At 46.6% G+C, this 27,027-nt stretch overlaps 1 protein-coding gene across 48 annotated transcripts in view; it reads left to right on the top strand.

The window, feature by feature from the left end:
- CLASP2 (cytoplasmic linker associated protein 2) overlaps window positions 1-27,027 on the top strand; it is a 1,795,600-nt gene that overhangs the window by 1,510,307 nt on the left and 258,266 nt on the right. For all 48 annotated transcript variants that reach the window (XM_086964693.1, XM_086964694.1, XM_086964709.1 and 45 more), the window contains one exon: window positions 686-829. In XM_086964693.1, coding sequence (XP_086820819.1) covers window positions 686-829 — 144 coding nt within the window. The remainder of the gene's footprint in view (window positions 1-685; window positions 830-27,027) is intronic.

The following is a 27,027-nucleotide window of genomic DNA, read 5'->3' as shown; positions in this document are numbered from 1 at the left end:
AGTGGTGAATGCGTGGAAACCGTGTTTCTTTTATATCTGCAGCAATGCCTATTAAGTACCCACCTTTACCTTAATTGCTAAAGTAGGCACTTAACTCTCCATCTATTCTGATAGGCACTTTAAGAGGCACCTTCAGTCTGTATTAATGGAGTTGCTTACTTCACAAACTGCAATCAAATGTGATTTATTGAACTATATATTTTGCTACATGGTCAAATATGTCATAATTGTAAATTTTGCCTGCGCTTTGACAGTTTTTTCCATTATTGAAGCAACTATGTAAGCTTATTATAAAGAAATTGCAATTCAGTGCAATACTGATAGCACAACATAAGCGTGGTCACTCTAGCAGTTAAGTGGAAAGCACTCAGTGAGAACTGATGGACAGTTTTATCTTCCCAAACATGCTCCTTCTTTGGGGAAAATAAACTGCGGATATAAAATAATCAAGTGTTAAGTACTTCAACGTACAAAAGACAGTTTTGAGTTTTGTTTGTTCACAAATGCATTGAAACTGTGTCGATTATAAAAGTAAATGTGTTGGGATTGTAACTGAGATCATCATGACATTGATATGCAGAACAATTGGGTATCTTCATAGACGCATTTCACAGTTACTGTATTAATATTTGGTAAGATGGGTAACTGTCTAGTCATTTCATAAAATTTTTCAATCCTTTTCCAGGCTGCACAGTCAGTGCTGATTTCATTGTTCGAACTCAACACCCCAGAGTTTACAATGTTACTGGGAGCCTTACCGAAAACTTTTCAGGATGGCGCTACCAAGCTTTTACAGAATCATCTTCGTAATGCAGGCAATGGTGCACAGGTATGGCTCAGACATTAACTTTTGGGGAATGGCGATGAAGAGTTTATGCAATCAAAATAAGACTTAGGCAACTGTTGATAATTAGGTGAATTATGCTCTGTTTATTTCAAAATTCTGCATCGGAGGTGGAACACTTATAGTTTCTAATGAAACCTTTGCAAACGGCAAGCTGTTATTTTGTTTCTTCCTAACAATATATCTGATAGAGACATCTAGCCGCAGATTACTTACCTTTGAATTTCCCCTGGCTTCAGACTGGATCCGGATGATTTTTTGTGAGTAGTATCCCTGTGCACAAAAAGGTGGTGCTGAACTGCTCAACGTGTACCATACTTGCTGGAAGTGACATCAGCGGCATCTATATAGGCGCCACCTGAGCACGCTGGTGTCACTTCATTTCTTTCTGCGCCAGCCAGTGCTGATGAAGAATAGAGCTACCCCTTTATCACTGACTGGATTTTTTTCAACGTTTTTTTGAGTGTTTTTGAGGATTTTCTTCCTGGTGTGTTAGATGTCATCTAATAAGACCGCATTCCAGCCCTGCGGCTCCACACTGTGTCTGTCTGTGGTCTTTTGAGCGTAACCCGAAGTTGTGCTCCGATTGCTACGCCATGAACCCAAAGGCTTTGAGGGAGTTGTCCCTAAAGTTCATGGCTGCCCAGCATGCAGCTCCATGTAAATCGAGGTTACGGTCGAGAGGAAGGTCCTGGGATGGCTTTTGGAGTCCGAGGTCATTGTCCCATTCCATGGCCTTAGAACACTGGCAAGTCAAGGCGCAAGAAAAATAAGTTGTCGAAGAGATCTTTGACTTGTCGGCCAACGAGATGAGGGAGGAGTGTCACTGACCCAACTGAAAAATTTCTATTAGGCGATGCGCCTCAGTTTTGAGCAGCCGACCCTTCTGCCACGCCTTCGGGTCTCGCGGGGTTCGAAGGGGTCCCATCTGGTTCACGGCAGTGGCTCTGGCCCGGCGCAAGTGTGCACCCATGGATCCATTCCTGAATCCGGACTAGCGCATGTTTGGCATTTCGACCTTTTCCGGTGCCAGTCTCAATGCCGATGCTCCTGATGCCACTGGCACCCTCCCTATTCTGATCCCAGCAGGAACTTTGCTTGCTAAATTGGAACTGGAGCCCTATTCTCTTGGGTTAGGACTCAGGTAGGATGTGGAGTGGTTGCTGGACCCTGCAGAATACCATCCCTCCCATACTATCCCTATGAAGAAGGCCCTAAGATGGACTGGTGTGAGGAGCTGGATGAAGCCAGTGGACTAGATACTTCTCCAGATACAATTATGCCTTCTCCTCTACCGTGGCTACGGAGGAGGGAGTTTCATATGTAATGATGGTGCGGCGGGCAGCTGAGGTCCTTGATCTTCATTTGCCCTCTGTGGCAGTCGAGACTAACACCTAGACAGAGGTGCTGTAACCGGGAGTCTTGACATCTTTACTGCTAATCCTTTTCAACGAAGCACTCACTGACGTTCATTAGGGAACCAGGTCCAGAGCCAGCACTGGGGCTCCTGTGAATAGAGCGATCACCTGCCGCTCCACTCCAGGAGACCCAAACTTCATCACCCATGACCCTTCCCTGGAGAAGTTGTTGGTCCAAGTCTCAACACCCCAAGGGGCATTCCTGCCTCTCCCTTGGATAGGGAATCAACGAGGCTGAACTCTTTGGGGAAGAAGATGTTTTCTTCCACCATCCTGGCATTGCGGGGCCGGCCGTACACCCACACTCTGTCAGACATAGTTTTGCAAGTGCTCTCTCATGCTGTGTTCATTCTGAGAGATGAAGTAGATTTGCCAAAAGATTTACACTTGAGACAACCAATTCACCGGGCAGAGCTGTTTTATTGACAGTGGCCCTGCGGCGCCAATCCTGTTTGAGGATAATTGACTTTTCGGGGGGGGGGGGGGGGGCATTCTTTCCTTATGGACCAGACTTTCAATGGCACCTGTCTCTTCAGAGATAAGGATCTCGAGCCCTTCAAGGACAGGTTGGCTACAGCCAAGTTCTAAGGCCTTTCTACGGCCCCACCTTATCCTCAATCCGCTTTCGTTCCGTTGGTGGCTACGGAGGAGGCTTTCAGCCATGCTGATTTCTCCCCAGGCACAGAGCCACACATGCTTCACAGCCTCTGTGTGGACAAGGGGGCAGTGTCCACAGACCTCATGGGTCAGATAACCAGCAGCCTGGTCAGTCTACCAATCCCCCTGGCAGCCTACAAATCTTAACCTAATCTACCCCTTTACCACCATGGGCATCGAGTTGGCGGCGGGATTTGTCATCACCTGCCCCACTGGCAGTCCATAACATCAGATGGTGGGTTTTGCAGATTGTCGGAAAGGTCTACTCCCTCCTCTCTGAGAGTAATTCTCCCTTGGGGGGAACTGGGGTGGCGAAGTGAGCTAAAGAATGATGATGGATTCATCCCAGATCTGTGACTGGGGGTGAGTGTGAGTGTCTGAAAAGTTTCAGGGTTCCGTCCATCATCTCCTAGTGTTTGCTTTGTTGCCCTAAGTTGACAGGGTATGTCCAGACGTGGGTCCCTTGCTCACTTTGCCTCTGGATTCAAGCTAGCCTGGCTGATGAGGGGTGTTACCCCAAAACCGGTCCCATGATGCTCGTTTCCGGTTCAGGGAAGATCTGGCGTGGCAGTTAGGGCTGGACTGTTCCCATGAGGCGCCTGGTCAAGACTGATTTGCATATAGCTGGGTCTGAACTGAGGTGGCGAAGTGAGCTAAAGAATGATGATGGATTTAACCCAGATCTGTGACGGGGGTGAGTGTCTGAAAAGTTTCAGCGCTCCGTCCATCATCTCCGTGTGTTTCCTTTGTTCGACCTAAGTTGGAAGGGTATGACCAGACATGGGTCCCTTGCTCACTTTGCCACTGGATTCAAGCTAGCCTGGGTGATGAGGGTGATACCCCAAACCGGTACCAGGATGCGTGTATCCTGTCCATGGAAGACCTGGACTGGCAGTTAGTGCTGGACTGTTCCCATGAGGCACAGAGGCAAGACTGATTTGCATATAGCTGGGTCTGAACTGAGGTGGTGAAGTAAGCTATAGAACGATGATGGATTCACCCAGATCTGTGACGGGTGAGTGTCTGAAAAGTTTCTGTGCTCTGTCCATCATCTTCTTGTGTTTGCTTCCCTCTGGTGTTAACCAAGGACATGGTGGTGGTTGCAACTCATCTGCAAGGGTGCCAGTCTTCTCTTATCTCGACGAGAGGTTGTTGAAGGTGGGCTTGCCCTAGACTGTCATCTACCACCTCCAGATAGCACACGCTGGGGTTCACTGTCAACATGCCTAAATCACACCTGATCCCGCTCAGATTCTCCCTGTCTTCTGAACTGTTCTGGACACAGTGCAGCTTTGTGCTTTCCCTCCTGAGTAGCAAGTCCACAATATTCAGGCGATGATACCGAGGTTTCTCCTAGATTTCGGTGAGGCAGACGCTGAGGGTGTTAGGACTTATTGCCTTCTGCATCCTGCTTGTGACATGCATGATGGCATGTGTGGACTCTGCAGTGGGGCTTGAAGTTTCAATGGGCACACAATTGGGAACCTCTCCGACATCTCCAGATCTCGGATGGACCTGCGAAAGATCTGCAGTGGTGGCTAACAAACCGCGATTGGTTCAAAGGCAGACCTCTCTCCCTTACCCAAACAGATCTCACACCTGGGCTGAGGCGGCTATCTTGGAGAAGTGGAGATCAAAGGAGATCAAAGGACTCTGGTCTTCAGCGGAATCCTGACTCCAGTTATTCCACTGCACTCCACTTTTTACTGCAGCTCCATGGGATCTGACTGCCATTGAAAGCCTTTCTACCCTCCATCAAGAGAAGGCTAGTGCAGGAGTTCATGGACAATACCACCGGCATGTGGTACTGCAACAAACAGGGCGGGTGGGGTCATGGAACCATTGTCAAGAGGCTCTGTACCTCTGGACATGGCTGGAACTGCAGGGCATATCCTGGCAGGTTCCCTGAACACCAAAGCGGACAAAATCAGCCATCAATGCCTAGTAGATCACGAATGACACCTCCATCTGGAGTTGGCAGAATGCCTCTTGCAACAGTGGGGAGAGCCTTGGTTAGATCTGTTCGCCTCTGGCAAGAATGTGCAATGTGAGCAATTTTGTGCACTGAAGTTTCCAAGGCAGCTCTAGCTCCTTTTCATCTCAAGTGGATGGATCTCAGGCATCCTATATGCATTTCTGCCTATACCACTCTTGCCCAGAGTTCTCAAGAATCATTAACGATCATGCCCCCGTAATCCTTGTGGCTCTGGACTGTGCGTGGAGAGTCTGTTATCCAGAGCTATTGAGCATGGCCCTTGATCACTTAATCAGACTGCCTCTTCAGGAGGATCTTCCGTTGCAGCAGCAGGGGACAGTTCTCCAACGGAACCTCTCCACTCTCCACCTTCTTGCGTGGAGATTGAGCAGCGACAGTTGACAGCTTTCGACCTTTCTGCCAAAGTCTGGTATGTCATCTTGTCACACAGCCAGGCATCCCTCCACCAAGACAGTATACACCTGAGATCGGAAGAAATGTGTGGCATGGTGTGCAGAAAATCATATGGATCCCCTTTCTGCACCCCTTTCTGAAGTTTTGCTCTTCATTCTTTCCCTTGCCCAGCAGTGCTCTCCCCTGGGCGCTCTCAAGGGCTGTCTATCTGCTTTTTTACGTTTTTGTGGCTGCCTAACCAACCCTCATTGTTCAAGTTCTCTATTGTACATAGGTTCTTAAAAGGTCATGTCTGTCTCTTCCCTCCTTCACCATTTATTATGCCTCAGTTGGAACTTAATTTGGTTCTGACTTTTTTTTATGTGTGCTCGTTTCAAACCTCTACATATTTTTCCCCTCAGTAATCTGACAATGAAAAGAGCCTTTCTTGTGGCGATTACATCTGCCCGTACAGTGAGTGAGCTGCAGGCCTTATCAAAGAGACTTAAATCTCAGTCTATCCTAATAAATTGGTGCTTCGCACAAAGCCCTCCTTTCTTTCGAAAGTGTTCACCTCATTTCATGTAGGCCAATCTATCACACTGCCTACCTTTTACACTCCTCCACATCCCTCTAATGAAGAGGAGCGACTCCACCGCCTTAACCCAACAAAAACGTTGTTCTACCTTGACCGTACTGAAGAGTTCCGGGTGGATAACCAGCTCTTCGTAGATTGTTGTTGCGAAGAAATGTAGGGTGGTGTAAAAGGGAATCCTTGCTAAGTGGGTCGTGCTCTGCATCAAAATCTGATTCTTACTGCAACCTCCTGAAGGCTTTTGAGCTTATTCTATCAGAACTAAAGCTGCAACCACTGTGTTAACTTTCAGAGTGTGGCCCTGGAAATCTGCCAAGCAGCAACATGGGCATCTGTACACACGTTTACCAAACATTACTATCTGGACAGTCGGGTCCATAGGGATGGACACTTCCCCCGTTCTGTCCTGCAGGACTTCCTTGTTTGAAATTGGTCCGCTGACCCACCTCCGGGTAGACATCACTTGGGTATCTATTCAAAGGTGAGGAATCGACGTCTAGAAGTATTTATCCGAGCAATAAGTTACTTACCGTTGTTAATGCCTTATCTGATAGAGTCTATATCCAACCACAGATTTTTTACTGACCTACCCATCCTCCCAGCTCTGCAAATAGATTTCTATCTACAGGTTTGGCCCCTTTCCACACCTGTGGTAAGCGTTCTTCATGTCTCTCCACCTCTGGCTTGGAAATTTGTGAAAAGAAACTGACGTCACCACGCCTAGGTGCTTCCTATATTGGTGCCGCCAACGTCACTTCCGGCACGGCCGATGCACGCAGAGCCGATCTATGCCACCTACCAGTGCACAGTCTGACTCCTGGCGAAATTCAAAGGTAAGGCCTGGGGCTAAATATAGTCTCTACCAGATAAGTTGCTTCTTCCCCTGGTGGACCCACAATGTGATGCCGTACAGGTTCTCTGTGTACTCTGCACTTCCTGGGCCCTTGTTGCTGCAGTACTTTCAGCAAAGGAAAAATATGCTCAACACCTGCGCTGTGAAGCAATCACCAGCGCTCACCATGTGCTGATCAACAAAAAGATTACGAGGGCGGGAGTCATGATTCCCATGGCCAATTTGAGCTTTGGCTTAATGGGATCCTATAGATTCCAAAAGGACATGGAAAGCCAAGCCCGGGTGCCGTCCCTAGAGAGCACTATAGGCACAACGAGCTGGCAGGTAGGCAGCAGGCCAGCACATAAGGCCAGATGCAGAGTGGCAGTCCCTCCTTCAGTCCAGCAGACAGCAGGCAAACAAATCAAAGCAATGGCGGTTTCTCCTGGCAGCACAGTAGTCCTTCGGCAATGTGCAGTTTGTAGAGCCAGCAGAATCTGGTTACAAGTCCACGCATTCTCTTAAAACATAGAGTCAGAGCCCCTGTACATATGCTCAAAATTGTCTTTGATCAAGCGGTGACTTCAAAGGAACCCTTTCCAGTGCACAACAATCCCTTTCAAACCAGTCCTGACTCCAGACATCAGTAGGGGGCAAATCAGCCCTTTGTGTGAGGCCAGGACACAACCTATACAAATATAAAGTGTGAGCGACCTCTCCCAGCCCAGGAAGGGCATCAGTCGGCAGATGAATGCAGAATGAACCCCTTTCAAACCCAGCCTTTCCTGTGTTGTGGCTGTCTGGAAAGTGTGCACCAAGTGTAGCTGTCACCCTAGCTCAGACATGTATTGGAGGTAGTTCTATAGCAGTTGGGTAACCCGATAAGCCACTGGACTCAGGTGCAATGTGATACATAAGGTAGTGTCACAGTGGAGAACAGTCACAACACATATAATTACAGAAAAAGTTCCTTGATTAATTAATCAAAATTAGACATCACCAAGAGATTGTACCAACAATGGTTGTGCTTTTATTTAATCACAACACAGTAGTTAATCCACTTGTAAAACACAATGTACATCACCTTTAGATCATTTTAGAAAAAACAGGTGCATCCAGGATGGGGTGGTAAGTGCATGGGCAGGATTTGTGATAGGGATGTGAGGAGGGAAGGTAGTGCGCATGTATACATCAGCAATCCATATTTACAACCTATCCAGCCAGAACTAATGGCCTGCACACACATGACAAATCATAACAAAATAAATGCACTTATCAAATCTCTGTCATCCATGTTTGACAATGAAGCAAAAGAACTGTCAACGTTTCGACCCCAATAGAGCACAGGAAACTTTGCGCCTTGGGGGTGGGGTCTTCATGAGGACTGAGTAGAAGGAAAGGGAGGAGGCACCTAAGAACAATGGGATGAGGTTAGTGAGGTGATGTATTCTAGGTGAACATATCGTTAGGTTATCATTTGGAGGCTTATTTACCAATAAAAGCAGCATGATCGCTTCAGGCTGGAGATGTGGAAGCTGGGCCTCAAACGCTCCTACAGGATTCGATGGAGTCAGAGACTAAACCACTAGGATATAAATTGCATACTAGTAGAAAGAGGAGTATATATAAGCAGAGCCAAAGCTCACACACACTTACTCGGGATGTTTGCAGGTGTGTGTGGGTTAGATTGCGGGGGCTAAGGTTGATTAGTAACCTATGGCTAAAAAGAAATAGAACCAGAGTAAAAAAAGCTGAATCTACACCTAAAGGTAAATACACTGCACTAGCCACAAATTACATACATGACTGGGCTTGGAATAAAATGAGGTGGAAACAAATTTTACTAGCATTGGTGGTGTGTTGAACGCTGTCTTGTTGAGCTAATTTAAATTAAATGTGAGAGAAAAGCTCCGAGCATCTAACAGATATTATGAAGATATCTGAAAATGGGACTTTATGTACTCAATTAAAGGTCAGACATGTGGCATAATACAGCTGGCATTACGGAGTTTTACAGATAAAGCGTGTCCAACACCTAAATGGTTAAAAAAAAAAAAAACACGCCAGATGAATAAAGGCAGTTGGCATAATTTTAATGCCGTGGAACTTAGCAAACTTAATATTCTCAGTGTGTTTAAAGCAAAACAAACTGGCTATAAATGACCAAAAACTTGAATAGTCTTTTAACCGTGCTTTATATCTAAGCTCCGCGCTTCACAAAGTCAACACTAGGGGTGGGCGGAATTTGCGTAATCGCGAAATTGCTTGTTCGCAATGCTTTTTTCCTGTTTACAATGGCGGTTTGCTTGCTCGGGGGGGGGGGAATATCTCGCGAACACGCATTTTGAGAACGCAAACAAGCAAAAAGTTGAGGAATGCAGAATTTTGGGCAATTTCACGTTCTTCGCGGAAATGCAAAATTGCCCAAATTCCACAAGCGGAACGGAATTTACCGCCCAGGCCTAGTCTACACACCAAATGGGGAAAGGGCGCCCTGCGTTGGAACATACCTGCGGGCTGCTGACAGAAACCGGTTTGGCAGCTAACAACGTGTCCCTGTCAAACACATTGGTTAAATACAAGGGACGTGGAGTGCACGCTCTACACGTTTATTCTGAAAGGAAAGTTTTACGACTGATCGCCTGGATGTGATGACTCAGTGAAGTCATGATGAAACACATGGCCCTTTAAATCACGTCAAACCTTTCTGTCTGCAAAAGCGCAGCGCACATTATTGTCAATAAATGTTGATACACAGAAACATATTACGGCATTGTTAGAATATATTGACAGTTCCTAAAACATTTTTGTTAACACTTTACAGAGTCAGAACACATATCGAAAAATTGGGTTAAATCTCCATATAAAGTGAAATGATCATGTCCCATGCCAAAGTGGTTGTACTGCATGTTAGGTACACATATTATTCTTCACGTGTATATAGACGCACCCAGGAGATAGTGTCATTTGAGATGTACACCAATCGACTGGTGTATAATCTGGATGACAAATGTGCCTGTCAATTTGAGAAGGGGTGTGGCTAAAAAACCTTTTAAGGATATGCACTGCATGTTAGATAGACATAATATTCACAGGTATATAAAGGATAGTGTTATTTGAGATGTACACCTATGGACTATCTAGATAAAGAATGGGCATATCAATTTGAGAAGGTGTGTGGTTGATGAAACGTTTTAATGGTATGTAACCTCCCTGGTGGTATGTGTGTATAAGAGAGTGTATTTTGCATCTTCTAGTCACCATTCAACTCAGAGAGTTGGGCATAATCCATTTTGTTAAGGCTATTGTGGACAGAGTTGAACAAATCCATCCATTTACATTCACGAACATTCAGTATGGAGCCAACGTCACCTTCCTTTATGCCCAGTTTGACTTCTTCAATCACTAGCCATCTGATGGATGTGGGTGGGGGGGGGGGCGGCAATGTTTGACTAGGTGTGCCCCTGATGTACCGCACCTGATCCTGCTGCAGTGTTACAATATACGTGCCTTTGGAGTCGGGTTTTCAAATCAGTTGAGCAGTTGTTGTAGGTGAAATTGTTCGGTTCAATTGTCAAGCCGCACGCCTTACAGTTACCAGGTTTCAGGTTTCAGGTTTTAAAGTCTTTATTTCGATTTTTTAGATCATAAAAGACAATTAAAAACACAGTAAAATTTATACATGCATAATGATATTGTAATTTTAAGGAAAAAAAAAGAGAAAGAAGGAAGTTCGATTCAAATTTGATTAAGAAAACTCTTATGGTTATGATTAACAATTTCATATTTTCCAATCTTTACAATGCAAATGTCAGAATTAATATCAGAATTAAACAATGTAATATAATAAAGACCTGATGCAAGTTAAGATAAAAAACCTGTTTAAGAATTTAAAATACAGGGACATAATCAGTGAACGGGAAACTAGTTCATGGTGCCTCCAGGTGTCTTAATCTAATCAACCATGACCACCCTAGGAATTTGGCGACGGCCAACACTACCACCTCTGAGGTATTAGTTTGAAGCATCCAAGTAGCTTCTACGCTCCCTCTGACTTTGAGATGGCGGCATATAGGCCCTAACCATTTACTTCTTGGGGCATGATAAGCCGGGCATGCAAATAAAAAATGGCCCACACTCTCCTTATGTACGGGACACCAAGGACACAAGTCACTCACTTGATTGGACCAGTTCTTAGTAAACGATCTTAAGGGTAAACTGCCAACTCGGAACTGGTGGTAGAGTTTCTTGTCTAGGGACTTGGTTATGGCATCCCAATAATTCTCTAGGAGAGGGTCCAGTTTATGGCGCAAGAATGTTCCTGTTAGACTAACGCGGTCCGAATCAATGACAAGCCCTTTGCGAACAGAGGCCCAGTAAAGTGCTTTAAATTCCTGTTTTGATGGAAAGCTGGTATGTCTCGGCGAAGTCCATAGCAGATTAAGGCCCATCGCACCCAAAATCAATTTTACTTCACGCAACCAAGGTATACTACTAGACCCCCAAATGGATCTAACTTCCTCAAGTTCTCTAGCAAAGAGGCCTAGATCTGGGGAGGTCCAGATGCGTCTCCACATAGCTGCGAGTCTATATCTAGCCATTTAGTTGATTGGATTACAACCCATATCCAGACATAAGGGTCTGATTGGGGTGGATTGCGGGAGACCTACTAATTTCCGCAAAAATTTATTCTGAACCTTCACTAGTGTTGATAGATCCATATATCCCCAGAGGTCTGCCCCGTACAATATAGCAGAGCTTACCTTGGTAGTATAGATCTTAAGTGCGGGTTTAATGCGTTTTGTTAAGGACCTTTTTTGCTCCTGTAGGAGAAGCCTGTAAGGCGAGCAAATTTGAGATGCAATGTATCAACTTGTGGTTTCCAACGGAGGTGGTGATCCAGGGTTACTCCTAGATAAGTCATGACCTCGACTTGTTCTAGACCCACTCTGTTCAGGAACACTGAGCTTTTGATGGGACGGCTTTTGGTCAGGACCATGTATTTGGTTTTACTTACATTGATTTTAAGATTGTTGACAATACAAAACTCCTCAAAGCGGTTCAATGCAACCTGCAGACCCCCACGAGTCTTCGAGAGGAGCAAGGTATCATCTGCGAAGATGAGCATGGGGAATTTTGTCCCTCCCAAAGAGGGTGGATCGGTAGGGGTATTCGCAAAAATTTTTACCACCTGGTCGATGAACAGTAAAAAGAGGGTGGGTGCCAAAACGCAACCCTGACGGACGCCACGAGTTACCGGGAAGCAGTCCGTCACCTGTCCTTGACCTCCCCACCTCACCCTAGCAAAGTTCTCCTCGTGTAGTCTAACAATCATGTCCAGTAGTTCCGATGGTAGACCCAGATCTCTAAGAACAGTCCAGAGTTTGGCCCTTGGCAAAAGGTCGAAGGCTGACTTCAGATCAATGAACGCAGCATAGATCGTTCCGCCGCCTAGCAGCACCACCTTCCAGTAGATCAGACAAAGTCTGAAAACCTGGTCGATGGTGCTGGTTCCCGATCTGAAGCCAGCCTGTAGGGGGGACAAGATGTTCTCCAGTTCCATCCATCCCTGGACTCTAGCAAGGACCATCCTTGCAATAACCTTTTGGAGTGAATCTATTAAACTTATGGGGCTGTAGTTTCCCAGATCTGAGCGATCCCCTTTTTTAAAAATAGGGAGGATCTCCGCCCCCTTCCAAGACACAGGGATCCTGCCACCCATTGCAACTGCATTCGCTACCTTGGTTATGTATGGGGTCCAAAGTTGTGGGTTGGCCTTAAATAAATCTGCCGGGATGCAATCCATCCCTGGTGCCTTCCCTTTTAGGACCTGGCGGAGTGCAAGCTCAGTTTCCAATGGGGTGAATTTTAGCTCTTGATTAGGAGTGAAGGTAATAACATTCCTAGGCAAAGCAGTATCAATTGCTAGATTGGGATCCGTAAACTGGGCAGCATAAAAATCAACCCATGTTTCTGTGGACACATGATTAACTGGGACATTTGAGTCTGTGTTTCTTCCCCACTTTACGATTTCCCAGAATTTAATCTGGTCGGCTGAGTTACATGCATCCAGGAGGTCGGACCAGTATAAATCATCCCACTCCTTTTTCGCCTGCCATTAGATTCTTTTATACAATAAACGTGCCGTCTTAACCCCTTCGCTGCTCATGACGAGCTCAGCTCGTCATGAGGCACGGTTGAGCTGTGCTTATGACGAGCTGAGCTCGTCATGAATAAAGGCAACTCTGTGATTCCAGCACTGGGGGGGAAAACCCCTAGCAGCCAAGGTGTTAATGTCCCTAGATACCCTCGATTTCACTGCTTTAATTAGGCGTCCATGAGCCTCCCTACAGTTTTTATCATACCATTTTTTCCTAGGGCCGAGTACCTTGTTAGTACCTTTCGTCAATGGAATCGTCAAAAGGGTCTTAAGCTGGGCAAAGCATCGTTCGTGAAGATCCCAAATTTGGTTACAGGCAACCCCGCTATGGGCAAGGGACGAGATATCAGCCAAGGACGATGAGACCACCTCCGTTATACTATCAAAAAGGGTTGGGTTCTCTACAACCCTGGACCATTTAAGCCTTTTTCTGTCATTTGTCAGTACCACATTCCCGGTTACATAATCAGGAGATGCCGGCCTACCGGGTTCATCAGGTAGTCTCAGGCTAAGTGATAAGGGGTTGTGATCGCTTTCGGGGCGAGACACTACTTCCATATCGATCAAAAGTGACCAATATTCCATTTTTAGCAAGATATAGTCTATCCGGCTATTTCTAACCCCATTGTCGAAAGTGGGTTTGCCAACTTTGACAGAGGCTGTGCGACCGTTGGTTGCCCTTAACCCCCAGTTTAAACACAGCCCCATCCAATGTATAGCTGCCTCTGAGCTTCTTTTAATAGTATCCATAGAGAGTATTGGAACGTTCCAGACTACATCCTCTGCAAACCCCAAGTACTCTTCTGCGGCATAAAGCGGTTCGAAGGTACAATTGAGGTCCCCTGCTAGAACGAGTAGCTTGTCTCTCCCTACCCCTTTGAGGTACGAATATAGCACATCTAGGATACCGGGGCAGCGCCCACCTGGTTGACCACGTGCATAGATGTTGATGATTACAATATCCTGAAAATGTTCTTTGCTTAGCCTGATTACCAAGAGGTCCGGGTTGTCCACACAGATTTCCGTTGGTCGGTAGCCTATGGATTGTTTGACCCAAATCACTAAACCCCCCGATGCCCGGCCCTTATTACCCCTTATCGCAGGTTTAAAAAAATTTAGGAACCCAACCCTATGAATGGGATCAGGGGCCCAGCTTTCCTGGAAAAGGAGAATATCGAAGGTATCAATAAAGACCACCCAATCTTCTGAGTCCATACGACCCCTCAACCCTGCCACATTCCATGATGCTATTTTAAATGTTGTAGCCTGACTAGGTGTAATGGAACTATCCCCACCATTAAGATCCACTCCCAAAGATACTGCTGCACTCAGATGTAAGCCTTCCGCCATACTATTCTTCTGTTCCAGGTGTACGGAGGCCACTACCAGCTCCCTCTCTGTTCTGGGTTCCCCATGAATAGACTCTACGGTGCCAATTCCTTCTACCTCATCTAATTGGTTACCCATGACCCACCCATTACCTTTTGCTGTGTGGAGTCAGTCAATACACTCCAGGCCAGAGAGGGGTTCATAACGATTAAACAATGATGGGTACTGCAAAAAGGAGGATATTCTATCAGACTGTTGACCTCTAGCTGGTGTCCTTTGAAAGGTAAGGCTAGGGGGGAATTTACAGGGTCGTCTTGGATAAAAATACCCCAGACCTAAGGTCTGCACATCTCCCAACCTTCCAAACCTTGCTTCCTTGCGCAGAAAATCTACCACCCAGGGATCCTTATAAGATATGATAATACAATCCCCTTCCAAGTCCTTGGTGCAATGTCCTACCAATTCAACTCTTCTAACGAACAAAATTTCGGTCGAAGAGGAAGGAGGGAGTGGGCAGTTTTTGTTCAGTCAGAATACAACCTTGTGTCGGAGATCCCCATGTGATTCATTTGAACCCTCTCTAAGGTGAACAACACCTGTTAAGACAATCGTGTAGGGTGTTGCTTCTATAGGTAAATCTGTACATGGGGGTGTCCGTTTACTGGCTTTAGCAAACGGAATGGGAGGGTTAAGGAGATTAATAGGTCTGTTCCCTCCAGTACATTTAGTTGGTTTGGGCTGGGACGGTCCACTTGGAGCGTTCTTTTTTGCAATATCCTGAGACCCAAAAGCCACATGGGAAGCGGGACTGTTCGACTGGTCTTGATGGTTGGATTTAAAGGGGGCCTTTTTTTGGACCTGATGCAGGGAGGCTGGGGTGGTCATACAATCATTTTTCCTTGAGCTCCCCCCTGCCGGTAAATTCTTGTTTTTAATTGGACCGGGATTAGATGTTGTGCCTACAATTGTTGACAAAGTGGTATTACCAATGGTTACATTTTTCTTTCCCTTGGGATTACTCAAGGAAGAAATAGGGTTCCCTAAGGCACTTTGGGAGTTCACCAGCTTGTTTAAGAGACCTGTATTGGTGTTAACTGTGGACTCAAGTACATCTAGTTTAGAGGTCATCAGGCGCGTTCTTTCTAATACAGGAAGCAAAAGAGTTTTAAATAAGGCTTCCATTTTAGCTAACAAACTATCATCACTACTGTAGCAAGTGGGGCATGGGACCGAGGGGCCAAAAAGAGTATGTGATTTGCTCGGTAGATCATTTGGGACTGGAACGGAATGTATAATGGAGATGGCATCATGGATTAGGGCATTGGGAGGTACTGGAGCATTGGGTTTTTTGATCTTATTAACGCCCCCCCTCTGATGACCTTTACGTCTGTGGTGTTTTTCTCTGGGGGTCCTCCCCCTCTGAGGGATCCGACAGAGATTGGCTGGCCAGAAGCAGACTGGCCTCTTCCCCACTGGTTGCTGTATTGTGGGAACTAGAGTCGCTCTCTACAATCCTGGTCGGGGATGGACCATCAGCCTGTGCTTCATGGTGCACATCAGCCACTATTTCAATGAGATGGTGACTCGTAATCGGTGGTTGAACATCCGGGCTGGGTATTGTAGCTAGCCTTCCCATAGAGGATCGTTTTTCATTTAACAGGTCTAGGGAAAGCCTTTTTTCGACCATAGCAATCTCTTTTTCTAGGATTCCTGTGGCCCTAGTAATAAAAGCGTCCAAAGGGCCAGAAACTACCCCGTTTGCAGTTTGTAACTGAACATTACGTTCTTTTCCTGACCGTAGAGGCATGTTTGGTTAACTCACAACCCGTATAATACAGTGTTGTCACAACAATAATAAATACTGAGGAGCAAAGGGAGGTGGCCCAACCCAACCTCGACCGACCACGGACGGCCACAGACGGTCCCGCCCTTGTCCCGGCGCTCTCCCGCGCGCTCCCACGCAGCGGGGAGAGCAGAGTGTTTTTATAGTTACTCCCGATGATGGGGGGCGTGTCAGGCAGGCAGGGAGAGCGGCCCAGCTGATTGTGATTGGGTCTGGCGAGGCCTCCTGGGAGAGGTAGTCCCGCAGCTCGCAGCCCTGCCCACACAATTCTTCACCCACAGCAGTCTCCGTTGGTTCGGGACAAACAGCAGCAGAGGTCCAAGATTTCCGCGATGCACAACACTCTCAGCGGGACCCGCGAGGCGCTGCGCTGGAGCAATGAAAAGGGCAGCGTGTCTGGTCTCCTCCAACACAGGTCAAAACAGCATCCCAATGAGCAGGGAAAATGCCAAGGATTATAATCCCGATGGTGGGGGGCATGTCTGGCAGGCAGGGAGAGCGGCCCAGCTGATTGTGATTGGGTCTGGCGAGGCCTCCTGGGAGAGGTAGTCCCGCAGCTCGCAGCCCTGCCCACACACTTCTTCACCCACAGCAGTCTCCGTTGGTTCGGGACAAACAGCAGCAGAGGTCCAAGATTTCCGCGATGCACAACACTCGAAGCGGGACCCGCGAAGCGGGACCCGCGAAGCGGGTTCCGCGAGGCGCTGCACTGGAGCAATGAAAAAGGCAGCGTGTCTGGTCTCCTCCAACGCAGGTCAAAACAGCAGTTACCACATTTGTGATGATCTGTTACCAACGGAAGTTGCCACATAGATTGAATAGTAGGTTGGGGCATGGGCTCAAGGAATGATCGAATCACATGGTCACAGACGTTCTTACCCTTCTTAAAAGAGTGCATGGGAGGGGGTTTGCAACTGCAGAACCTCTGCCACCAATTGCCAATGTTTGTTAATAATATGCCTGACTTCATTACTCGTTCTTTAGGTGTGAGGAGTGATTCCCTCGGGTTGTGCCAGGCCCATTTTATGGCTCGCTTGACCATTCACCTCGGGTAACCTCGTTCTATCAGCCTGTTGATAACTTCATCCGATTCTGCGAAAAAGTGTTTCTTTCGGGTGCAATTCCTTCTGATCCTCAGGAAATGCCCAAAGGGCAGACTGTCACGTAATCCACGTGGATTGTGACTACCATATCGTAGAAGGGTATTCCTTTCTGTAGGTTTCTGGTAGATTGTGGTATACAGGTAAAGGTCAGCAGCTTTAATTGTTATGTCCAGGAAGTCAATGGTCCGTTTATCCATGTGAAAGGTGAACTGGATGTCCGATGATCTACCATTCAGCCAGTCAAAGAAAGGTTGGAGTTCATAGTCATTTCCAGTCCAGATCATGAAGACATCATCTATGTAATGCAACTCCCTTGGTTTGTACGAAGTGGTCCACCTGGAAATAGAAAATGTTTTGTGTCATAGCTATTTCCAGCAATTGTAGAATAAACTCCGTCGGGACTAAAGCAGGAAGCGGTCTTCTGTCCAGAGATTTATGTATGACTTAAAGGGCATGGCGTTGGGGGATACTCGTATATAACAAGACATATCCAATGTGACCAAGATTTGAGAGTCCAGATCAATAGGCCATGCCATCAACCAAATTGATCACCTGCATGGTGTCACGAAGGTAGGACTCGGTCTTCTCCTCTAGTGAGTTCAGGAAAAAGTCTATATATTTGCAAAGTGGTTCAAGTACCGAGCTACAGCCAGATACAATCGGCCGACCCGGGGGTTGTTCAAGATTTTTGTGGACCTTGGGTAGGATGTAGACAGTGGGCAGACGGGCCTTCTTCTATTTCCATGGGGACCAATTCGTACAGACCAAGGGATTTGTTATGGGGGCGAGCTTCGCCCCTGATTTGGCTATCCTGTAAATGGATGATTTTGAAGAAGAATTTGTTTACAACAATTAGAACCCCTTTAAACACCAGGTAACATACTGTAAGCATTACATAGATGACGTCTTCATGATCTGGACTGGAAATATTTAGTTAACTGTGCAGTGTTCTGCTCATTCAGGATTGGGTTATGAATGTTTGTTATGTGAGTGTCCATGTGTGGAGCTAATGAACGACCATTGGTCCCAAAGGGAATTACTTTTGACTTGACAACATTTCTACTTGCACCTGCACTTTATAAAATGCTCACTTAGGTATCGGATATCTATTGGCCCATAACTTAGAGTTATTTCCTTGCTGTTCGTCATCAAAATTGTAATTATTTAGTCAAGTTATAATTTTTTAACAAAAAATGTAACCTCCACATAGCAGGTTTGTGCTCATGTTGTATTTTTATTGACTGTATGATAGTTGTCAGGTTTCCTAATAGGGAAATCTTGCCCTGAGCAGGTAACTACTAGGTGTAGAGTTTTATAACGAAAAATAGCAGCACAAGTAAGGCCATCACAGGGCGGCTCATAATAAAGAGCACAAATAGGTAGCCGGCAAACGCTCTGTTGCCCTCTCTAGGCCACATTGCCTAGTAGCACACCAGGCTCGCAATACTGAGCAAACACAAGTAACTATGAGCAATCTCCACCCTCATCCGAATCAGTGTCCTCATCCACACTAGCGTCCATATCATCGTCAGCCGATGCCATCTCAGCCTGTGGGTCTAAAAACACATTACACACATCCCTCCATACTTAGAGGTAATCCTCCAAGTTCGAGATATGTGGGCTGCTGAATTCATATCTGTGCATAGATCGCGGCATAGTGTTGGGTCCGGATGATTGCACATTGTTGTCCTGGATGAGTCTTCGAAGTATCACGAGATAGGTGGCTCCTCCCCCGGACTACAGTGCGCATGGGCATCCTCTCCATCCTCAGATTGATTTTTCCGCCATTGGGTTCGGATGTACTTTTCTTTACTCAAGTTCGGACACTTTCTAAAGGCCAAAAGGCCTTCGGGGTCATCGGTATTGTTCTTTCGATCGGTGCCGAGTTCTTTGTTCCAGTTCTTTTCGAGCAGGACGTTGAAAAGAGCCGCGTGGCCTTTTCGACACCAGAGGCCCGATCGACGATGGAACGGAGCCCGTTCAAACGATGCCCCCTTTGTAACTCTAAGTACCCGCACATCGATGTACACCCGGTGTGCAACAAGTGCTTATCACCAGAGCACAATGAGGACAACTGTCTAGCTTGTGCTCGATTCAGGTCGAAGAAGACGCTTCGGCTCCGACGCGCCGCAAGGCAAACGATGACTAAGCCAGCGCCCGACCCGGTAAATATCTTCGATGAAGAAGATGTTAAGGTCGTTGAGACTCAGGATCCAGAACAGCAGTCTGATCCAGGTTCGGATCATGACTCCAACTATTATGAAGACGACGAAGAGAATGTCGAGGATGAAAACGTCGTCGAGGTAAGGGATGACGTATCCCCCATCGGAGCCGTCGATGACGACTCGAGCGATGAACCAGGCCCAACAGTGGGTATTTGGCCTGAAACAGACACTGAAAGACTTCCAAGGGCTCAGGTCGAGGCATCGCCAGAGGGCCTTAGCCAAGATCATGTCAAACATTCTATAGCCCCGCGTCTTGGCCCGGCTAAGAATATGTCACACGAGCCATCGGTCGACCTACCTAAAGCGAAACCGAAAGCCATTGAGGCAAAAACGAAACCGAAACTGCTGAAGACAGTTTTCGGATCGAAGAGTTCGAACCCATCGGATCCGACTAAGAAAAAGATTGTCGACGACCCCGCAGGGTCGAAACTAACGGGTGTCGAACCGAAGATCGGTGCGCCGAAGTCCATCACTAAAGTCAAGCACGTCGAACCGGCAAGGTCGACGTCGACGGACAGCGACACAAACAAGGGACTCGAGTCTCGGAAGGTTCTTGATCCGAAGCTACGAGTCGACAGGCCACAGCTCGTCAAAGGCCTCGAGCCGAAATCGACAAGCGCCTCGAAGGAGCACGTCGAATCGAGGCAAAAGAGTGCGCCTCCAACACCACAAGCACCGAAGTCGACGCAAGGCCAAAAACATATTGTTGAAAAGGCAAAGTCGGTCGGACCAAAATCGACGACGGCCCCGAAAAAGGTCCGTCTGTCTAAAGACACTATGCCAACGATAAAATTCTGACTGCCCCCGACTGCACGCCCTAAGGCGCTCGATCCAAAAACCGGGGTCGAAGCACCCAAGACTGTGTCGATAGGAAAGAGGAGTCATCCTCCAGAAGAGGACATTGTGTACCAAGAGCCCTCCTATGATGAGCAGTCGAAACTACATATCGACTCCGAATCTGGCAGACTTACTATCTATCAAAGGAAGATCAGGTCAGAAAATCCGCTTGAATCATATAAAATTCCACTCAAAAAGAAAAGGGATTCTTCCACATCGCCTGTCCTTTTTGAGACTGTATGGTACAATGACCAGGACACTTCTGCATACTCACCCACACGCACTAATGAGGATATGGGGTATGACTAGGATGAACAATAGAATTACCCTGCGGACACGGATCAGGATGACCAGACTCAAGCCTGGACAGACCCTGTTGACCCGGGGGAGTCAGACTATTCCTGACACTCCATCTTATCCTGTCAAAACTTCGCCAACAGTAGATACAGCGGCGTTTAACGCATTAATTGAAAGGGCAGCACAGAATCATGATGTAGAAATGCATGCTGACCCAATTGAAGAGGACTTCCTGTTTGACACTTTCTCCACTTCAGAGAAATCAGTCAAGACTTTGCCAATGTTGAAAGGTGTCCTTAAAAACGCAGGAGACATTTTCAAGGAAACCACAAGAGCAAGGGTTGTTAACCCCAGAATTGAAAGAAAATACAGACCGGCGCCTGTGGGCCCTACATATATTAAGGGACAGCTGCCATCGGACTCTTTGGTGGTGTCAAATGCTCGTAAGCGTGCTAACTCACAGACTAATGGTGATGCTCCTCCTCCAGACAAGGAATCTAAGATATTAGAAGCTTCTGGGAAAAGGGTAGCTGCTCGAGCAGATAATATCTGGAGAATTTCTAATACACAGGCCCTATTAGCCAGATACGATAGGGCGCATTATGACACACTAGAGCAACTGCTACAACATTTGCCTGATGTCTACAAGGAGGGAGCAGAAACACTCATACAAGAGGGAAAACTCATATCCAACGCATCCATTAAGTGTGCGCTAGACGCAGCAGACACCACAGCCAGGGCCATCAACACAAGTGTCATGCTCAGGAGACATGCTTGGTTGCGTATCTCTGGGTTCAAACCTGAGATTCAAACCACATTATTAAATCACCCTGTGAACCCTGATTTTCTATTTGGTCCTGATGTGGACACAATCTTAGAGAAGATAAAAAAAGACACAGAGACAGCCTAGTCTATGGGTGCCTTGCAGTCACAACAATTCAGAGGAGGCTCCTTTCGTCGCTCCGGTAACAGAGGAGCTACACGAGGCCAGGCATCCCAGCAGACTCCATACAATAAAGGAAGCACGCAAACCACCTATAATAAAAACAATAGAGGTGGATACCGTGGCAACAGCAGCAAAGGCAGAGAACGAGGGAATAACAACACCAGATCCTCCGCCAATACTAAACAGTGACGCCTTGTCACTGCCCCCAGACCATGTAACACTGGTCGGGGGACGATTACAACAGTTCCTGCCAGTCTGGGAAAGCATTACCACAGACAGGTGGGTGAGACAACTTATTCAGTACAGCTATTGTCTAGAGCTAACCTCCACTCCACCCAACATACCCCCAAGACACCGTCCTATGTCCGCAGAGCACATACACTTATTGCAGCAAGAGGTCATCAGCATGCTGCAAAAAGGGGCCATAGAACGCGTACCTTTAGAACAACAGGGTACAGGGGTATACTTGCTGTACTTCTTAATTCCCAAAAAGGACGGATCTCTCAGGCCCATACTAGACCTCAGGCCCCTAAACCAACACATCTTGTCGGAACATTTTCACATGCTCACATTACAGTAGGTACTACCATTACTCAGTCAGGGAGATTTCCTCGCAACACTGGCCCTAAAAGATGCATATTTCCACATACCGATACATCCGGCACACAGGAAATATCTCAGGTTTACCATACAAAATCAGCATTACCAGTTCAAGGTCCTGCCTTTCGGGGTGACAACAGCCCCCAGGGTGTTTACCAAGTGCCTAGCGACAGTAGCTGCACACCTACGGAGACAGCATATTCACGTCTACCCATATCTGGAAGACTGGCTTATCCAAGCAAAGTCAGCCCAGCAATGTGCCAGCCACATGTCCAGCACCATTCACCTCCTACACAGCCTCGGATTCTCATTAAACTACCCAAAGTCTCATCTTCAACCCGCCCACGTACAACAGTACCTGGGAGCAACAGTCAACAGCATTCAATTGCTGATTCAGAAATTCAGACCTCAACCCTCGCTACCAGCACGAGTGTTTATGCAGTTGATATGCATGATGACCTCCTGCATCTTCATAGTCCATCACGCAAGACTACACATGCGTCCGCTTCAGAAGTGCTTAGCACGGCAGTGGAACCAGGCTCAAAGACAATTAAAAGACCTAGTGTTGGTGACCGGTCGTGCATACAACTCTGTGCATTGGTGGAACACACAAAACCTTTGCAGGGGACGACCGTTCCAAGAGCCTGTGCTACAAATAGTGCTTACGACGGACGCATCTCTCCTGGGATGGGGAGCGCATGTCCTCCATTACACAGTGCAGGGACTATGGACAACACAGCAAAAGAAGTTGCACATCAACCTGCTGGAATTGATGGAAATCTTCATGGCAATTAAGGCGTTCAAAGTACATTTGTGCAACAAAGTCGTGTTGATCCAGACGGACAACATGACTGCCATGTACTACATACAGAAGCAGGGAGGGACACACTCTCCACAGTTGTCACATCTAGCGCAAAGCATGTGGAAGTGGGCCATTCAGAGAAACATCTTCTTCATGGCGGAACACCTCCCAGGCAGGGACAACCAGATGGCGGATCTGCTCAGCAGACACAGCCACCGATGCACGAGTGGGAGATACATCCCTCAGTGCTACAACCGTACTTCCAGCAGTGGGATCACCCAGAGATAGACCTGTTCGCCACAAGGGAAAACGCAAAATGCCAAAGCTTCGCCACCAGGTTTCCACATCCGCAGTCTCAGGGCAATGCGATATGGATGAACTGGTCAGGCAGGTTTGCGTACGCTTTTCCCCCAGCCCCGCTAATACCACTATTGGCACGCAAACTGCGACAACACTCAATGGCACTTATCCTAGTTGCTCCAACGTGGGCGAGGCAACCGCAGTACACCACGTTCCTAGAAATTTCCGTGGTGCCTCATCAAAGGCTGCTATTAACACCCAGTCTTTTAACGCAGAGCGGTGGAGACATTCAGCACCCAGATCCGCAACAGTTGAACCTTGCGATCTGGCTCCTGAAGTCATAGAGTTTGGTTACCTAAACTTGCCTCCGACTGTATGAATATTATCAAAGAGGCAAGAACACCTACAGCCAGAGCATGCTATGCGGTGAAGTGGAAACGATTTGTCATCTATTGTAACAATGACATAAATCCGCTAGATGCATCAACTCAAAACATCATTTGTTACCGGTTACATTTACACTGATGCTATCTAGCCTACAGTTCCATACGTATACATTTAGCTGCGGTGGCAGCTTATCTTCAGAACAGGCAGCACCTTTCACTCTTCAGAGTACCTGCTATTAAGGCTTTCATGGAGGGACTCAAGCGAGTGATTCCTCCAAGACACCCACCTTCACCTGTCTGGAACCTGAACGTGGTTCTAACCAGACTGATGGGACCACCTTTTGAACCTCTACACTCGTGTGAGATACAATTCCTAACGTGGAAAGTAGCTTTTTTAGTGGCAATTACATCACTTAGAAGAGTTAGTGAGCTGCAAGCCCTAACTATTCAGGAGCCATTCATACAACTACACGCAAACAGGGTAGTGCTACGTACAAACCCAAAATTTATGCCAAAGGTGGTATCCCAGTTTCACATCAATCAAACTATAGAACTCCAGATTCAGTGGCAGAAAGAGCTCTACATACCTTAGACGTTAAAAGAGCTCTCCTGTACTATATAGACAGGGCAAAACTTTTCATGGCAAAACTTTTCAGGAAAACTAAGCAACTGTTTGTTGCCTTTTCACCACAGCACAAAGGCAACCCCATTTCCAGGTATAGCCAGATGGATTGTTAAGTGCATACAAATTTGTTATCAGAAAGCTAAACACACATTAACAGTTCCCCCAAGAGCGCATTCCACACGCAAGCTAGGGGCATCCATGGCTTTCCTGGGAAGCATTCCTCTTGAAGACATATGTAGGGCAGCCACATGGACTACCATACATACATTTACCAAACACTACTGCGTAGATGTACCCTCCAAACAGCAAACAGCTGTAGGACAGGCAGTACTCAAGACTCTTTTTCAGACTGCTACAGCTGGCAGCAGCCCACATGCCTCAAACGGAATATGCTACTTACCAGTATGCATCTGTTCTTGGCATGTAGGGCTTCTGACATTCATATCGAAAGCTAAACACACATTAACAGTTCCCCCATGAGCGCATTCCACGCACAAGCTAGGGGCATCCATGGCTTTCCTGGGAAGCATTCCTCTTGAAGACATATGTAGGGCAGCCACATGGACTACCATACATACATTTACCAAACACTACTGCGTAGATGTACCCTCCAAACAGCAAACAGCTGTAGGACAGGCTGTACTCAAGACTCTTTTTCAGACTGCTACAGCTGGCAGCAGCCCACATGCCTCAAACGGAATATGCTACTTACCAGTATGCATCTGTTCTTGGCATGTAGGGCTTCTGACATTCATATCGATCGGGATATGTGTTGGAGGCTCTTAGGAGCCATATACGACCTGTGGAGGTAGCTATAGTCCACCAGTTTAAGGTTTAAATCTATTTATTTAAAGTGTTTCAAAACACATAGCATTGGTACATATAATAGTCTTGAGCAAACATAGCTCCATGTTGTGATAGAAGGCGTAAAAAATAAATTCCCCCAGAACCTGAAGATGTCTAGAAGTAAGGGCAATATAGTCTAACAATGGGTTTGTGATACCTCAAGTGTTACCTACGAGAGATGATTTGATTGAGGTATCGGTCAATTGCAAGAGGCGGCGATATTTAGGGCAAGTAAGTTCTCGAAATTCAGTAAAGAGTAAATTAATGAAGGGGCGCCAAAGTTCAGCAAAAGTCATGGCCTGCCCTGACATTGTGAGTGTCATTCTTTCCATTTCGTGTATATTCCTGAGGCGGCATAGCCAGCCTTGATAAGTGGGGACCTGGTTGGAGCACCAGTGTGGGATATTTTGTAGTGCTTCCCCCAAGGCTTGGCATATCTGTCTACCCCTGCAAGATTTTAATGGGAACGTAAGGGGGTTTAGAAGACCCAAGAGAGTAAGCTAGGAATCTAGGTAGTTGAGTATGAAAATGAACATTTATGTCATCTAAAACATGGATTCAGCAAGAGGCCAGCGTCAAACAGTATCAAAGTAGTTGTAGTAAAGTACCCAGGGCATCGCACCCACGCTAACACTCTGGTCAACATGAAGGGTTAGCTCTATGTAACCACTCCGGGGTAAGGTACCAGTAAGTAACTATCTTAGTAGATGTTTCAACCCCAGCCATATTGACTAATGTGTGATGTGCTTGATAGTATAGGTTTACCCACTAGCAAGGTGCTAGGGTGTGGCCTAATTCAGTTTCCGAACGCTTCTGACTAATATGACTAGTATGAGAAGCTGGGTGCTGCAGTAGGTTATAAAGCTCAGTGATCACGTGTCTGTCCGATGACTTGGACAGAAGCCATTTCTCAAAGGCAGTAAGAATTATTTTAGCCCCAGAGCAGACTGTAGGGCGTATTATCCAGAACCGTATCTGAAGGTATCTGTATTGCTCCGATTTGGATAGTGTGAATTCAGAACAACAGTCAGTAAAGGACAAAGGTCCCTCAGTGTTAAATAAATGAACAATAGACCGCCACTCAGGTCGCCGCCATAAATTGAATTCAGCTTTCTTTAAACCTGGGGTTTAGCCTCTTGAGATGAAAAACGGAGCTGGTGTCTGGCCATTAACTCTAACTGTGGCATTGGGGAAGCCAGAGTTACTTAGGATCCAAGAGCTAAAGCGGGATACAATTCTTTATTGATGAAGAGTCTTGTGTAGATAGGGCCAGTGAACCCAGTCAAATGATTTCTCGGTATCCATAGCCAAGAGCATTCTTTCCTGGATGGCGTGCTGAGCTTTGTCAATTCTTTTCTTATTATCGCTGCATTGGCGATATGGAACAAAGCCATCTGGAGCGATGATGGAGGGGAAGAGCGGACCCACGTGCTACGCTAAAATCCCTGTGAATAATTTATGATCTATGATCTATGTTATGGAGGAGGGAGATTGGGCTAAAAGAGGAACATTGGTGTTTATCTTTGTCTAATTTTGGGGTTACTACAAAAGATGCTTGTAGAAAAGAGAGTGGAATTGAGTCCAGGCTTTGTATGGAGTTGAACAACGTAGTCAAAAAAAGAGCGAGGGGGGAGCAAAAGGTCTTATAAAAGGCTGATGTTAAGCCATCTGAACTTGGCGATTTGTGTCATTTCTGTCTGGCAATTATCGATATAATCCTCAGTACAAATGGGTTTATGTAAATGTAAATGTACAGGAATTTATATAGCGCAAATCACCGAGCGGTTTCTAAGCGCTTGCTTAGGAAACCCGTCCTGGTATTCCCCTGTGAGATAACTCCATCAGGGTATCCGCAACGTGATAGCCAGGCATCCTGCCGCGAGGGGCCGTTGTGGAGATTAAGCAAGCTATTGCCCAGAGTCGCAGAGTGTGAACTTTTGAATCGAGTAGGCACCGGAGCGAGAATTGTCGAGTCCATGGACATTTTAGGACTCAAGACCCCGCCGAGCCGGGA

Source organism: Lissotriton vulgaris, chromosome 4_1 (genome assembly GCF_964263255.1).
Source record: "Lissotriton vulgaris chromosome 4_1, aLisVul1.2, whole genome shotgun sequence".
Lineage (NCBI taxonomy): Eukaryota > Metazoa > Chordata > Amphibia > Caudata > Salamandridae > Lissotriton > Lissotriton vulgaris.
Note: the sequence above shows the minus strand (reverse complement) of the source record. Positions and strands in the feature narration are given on the sequence as shown.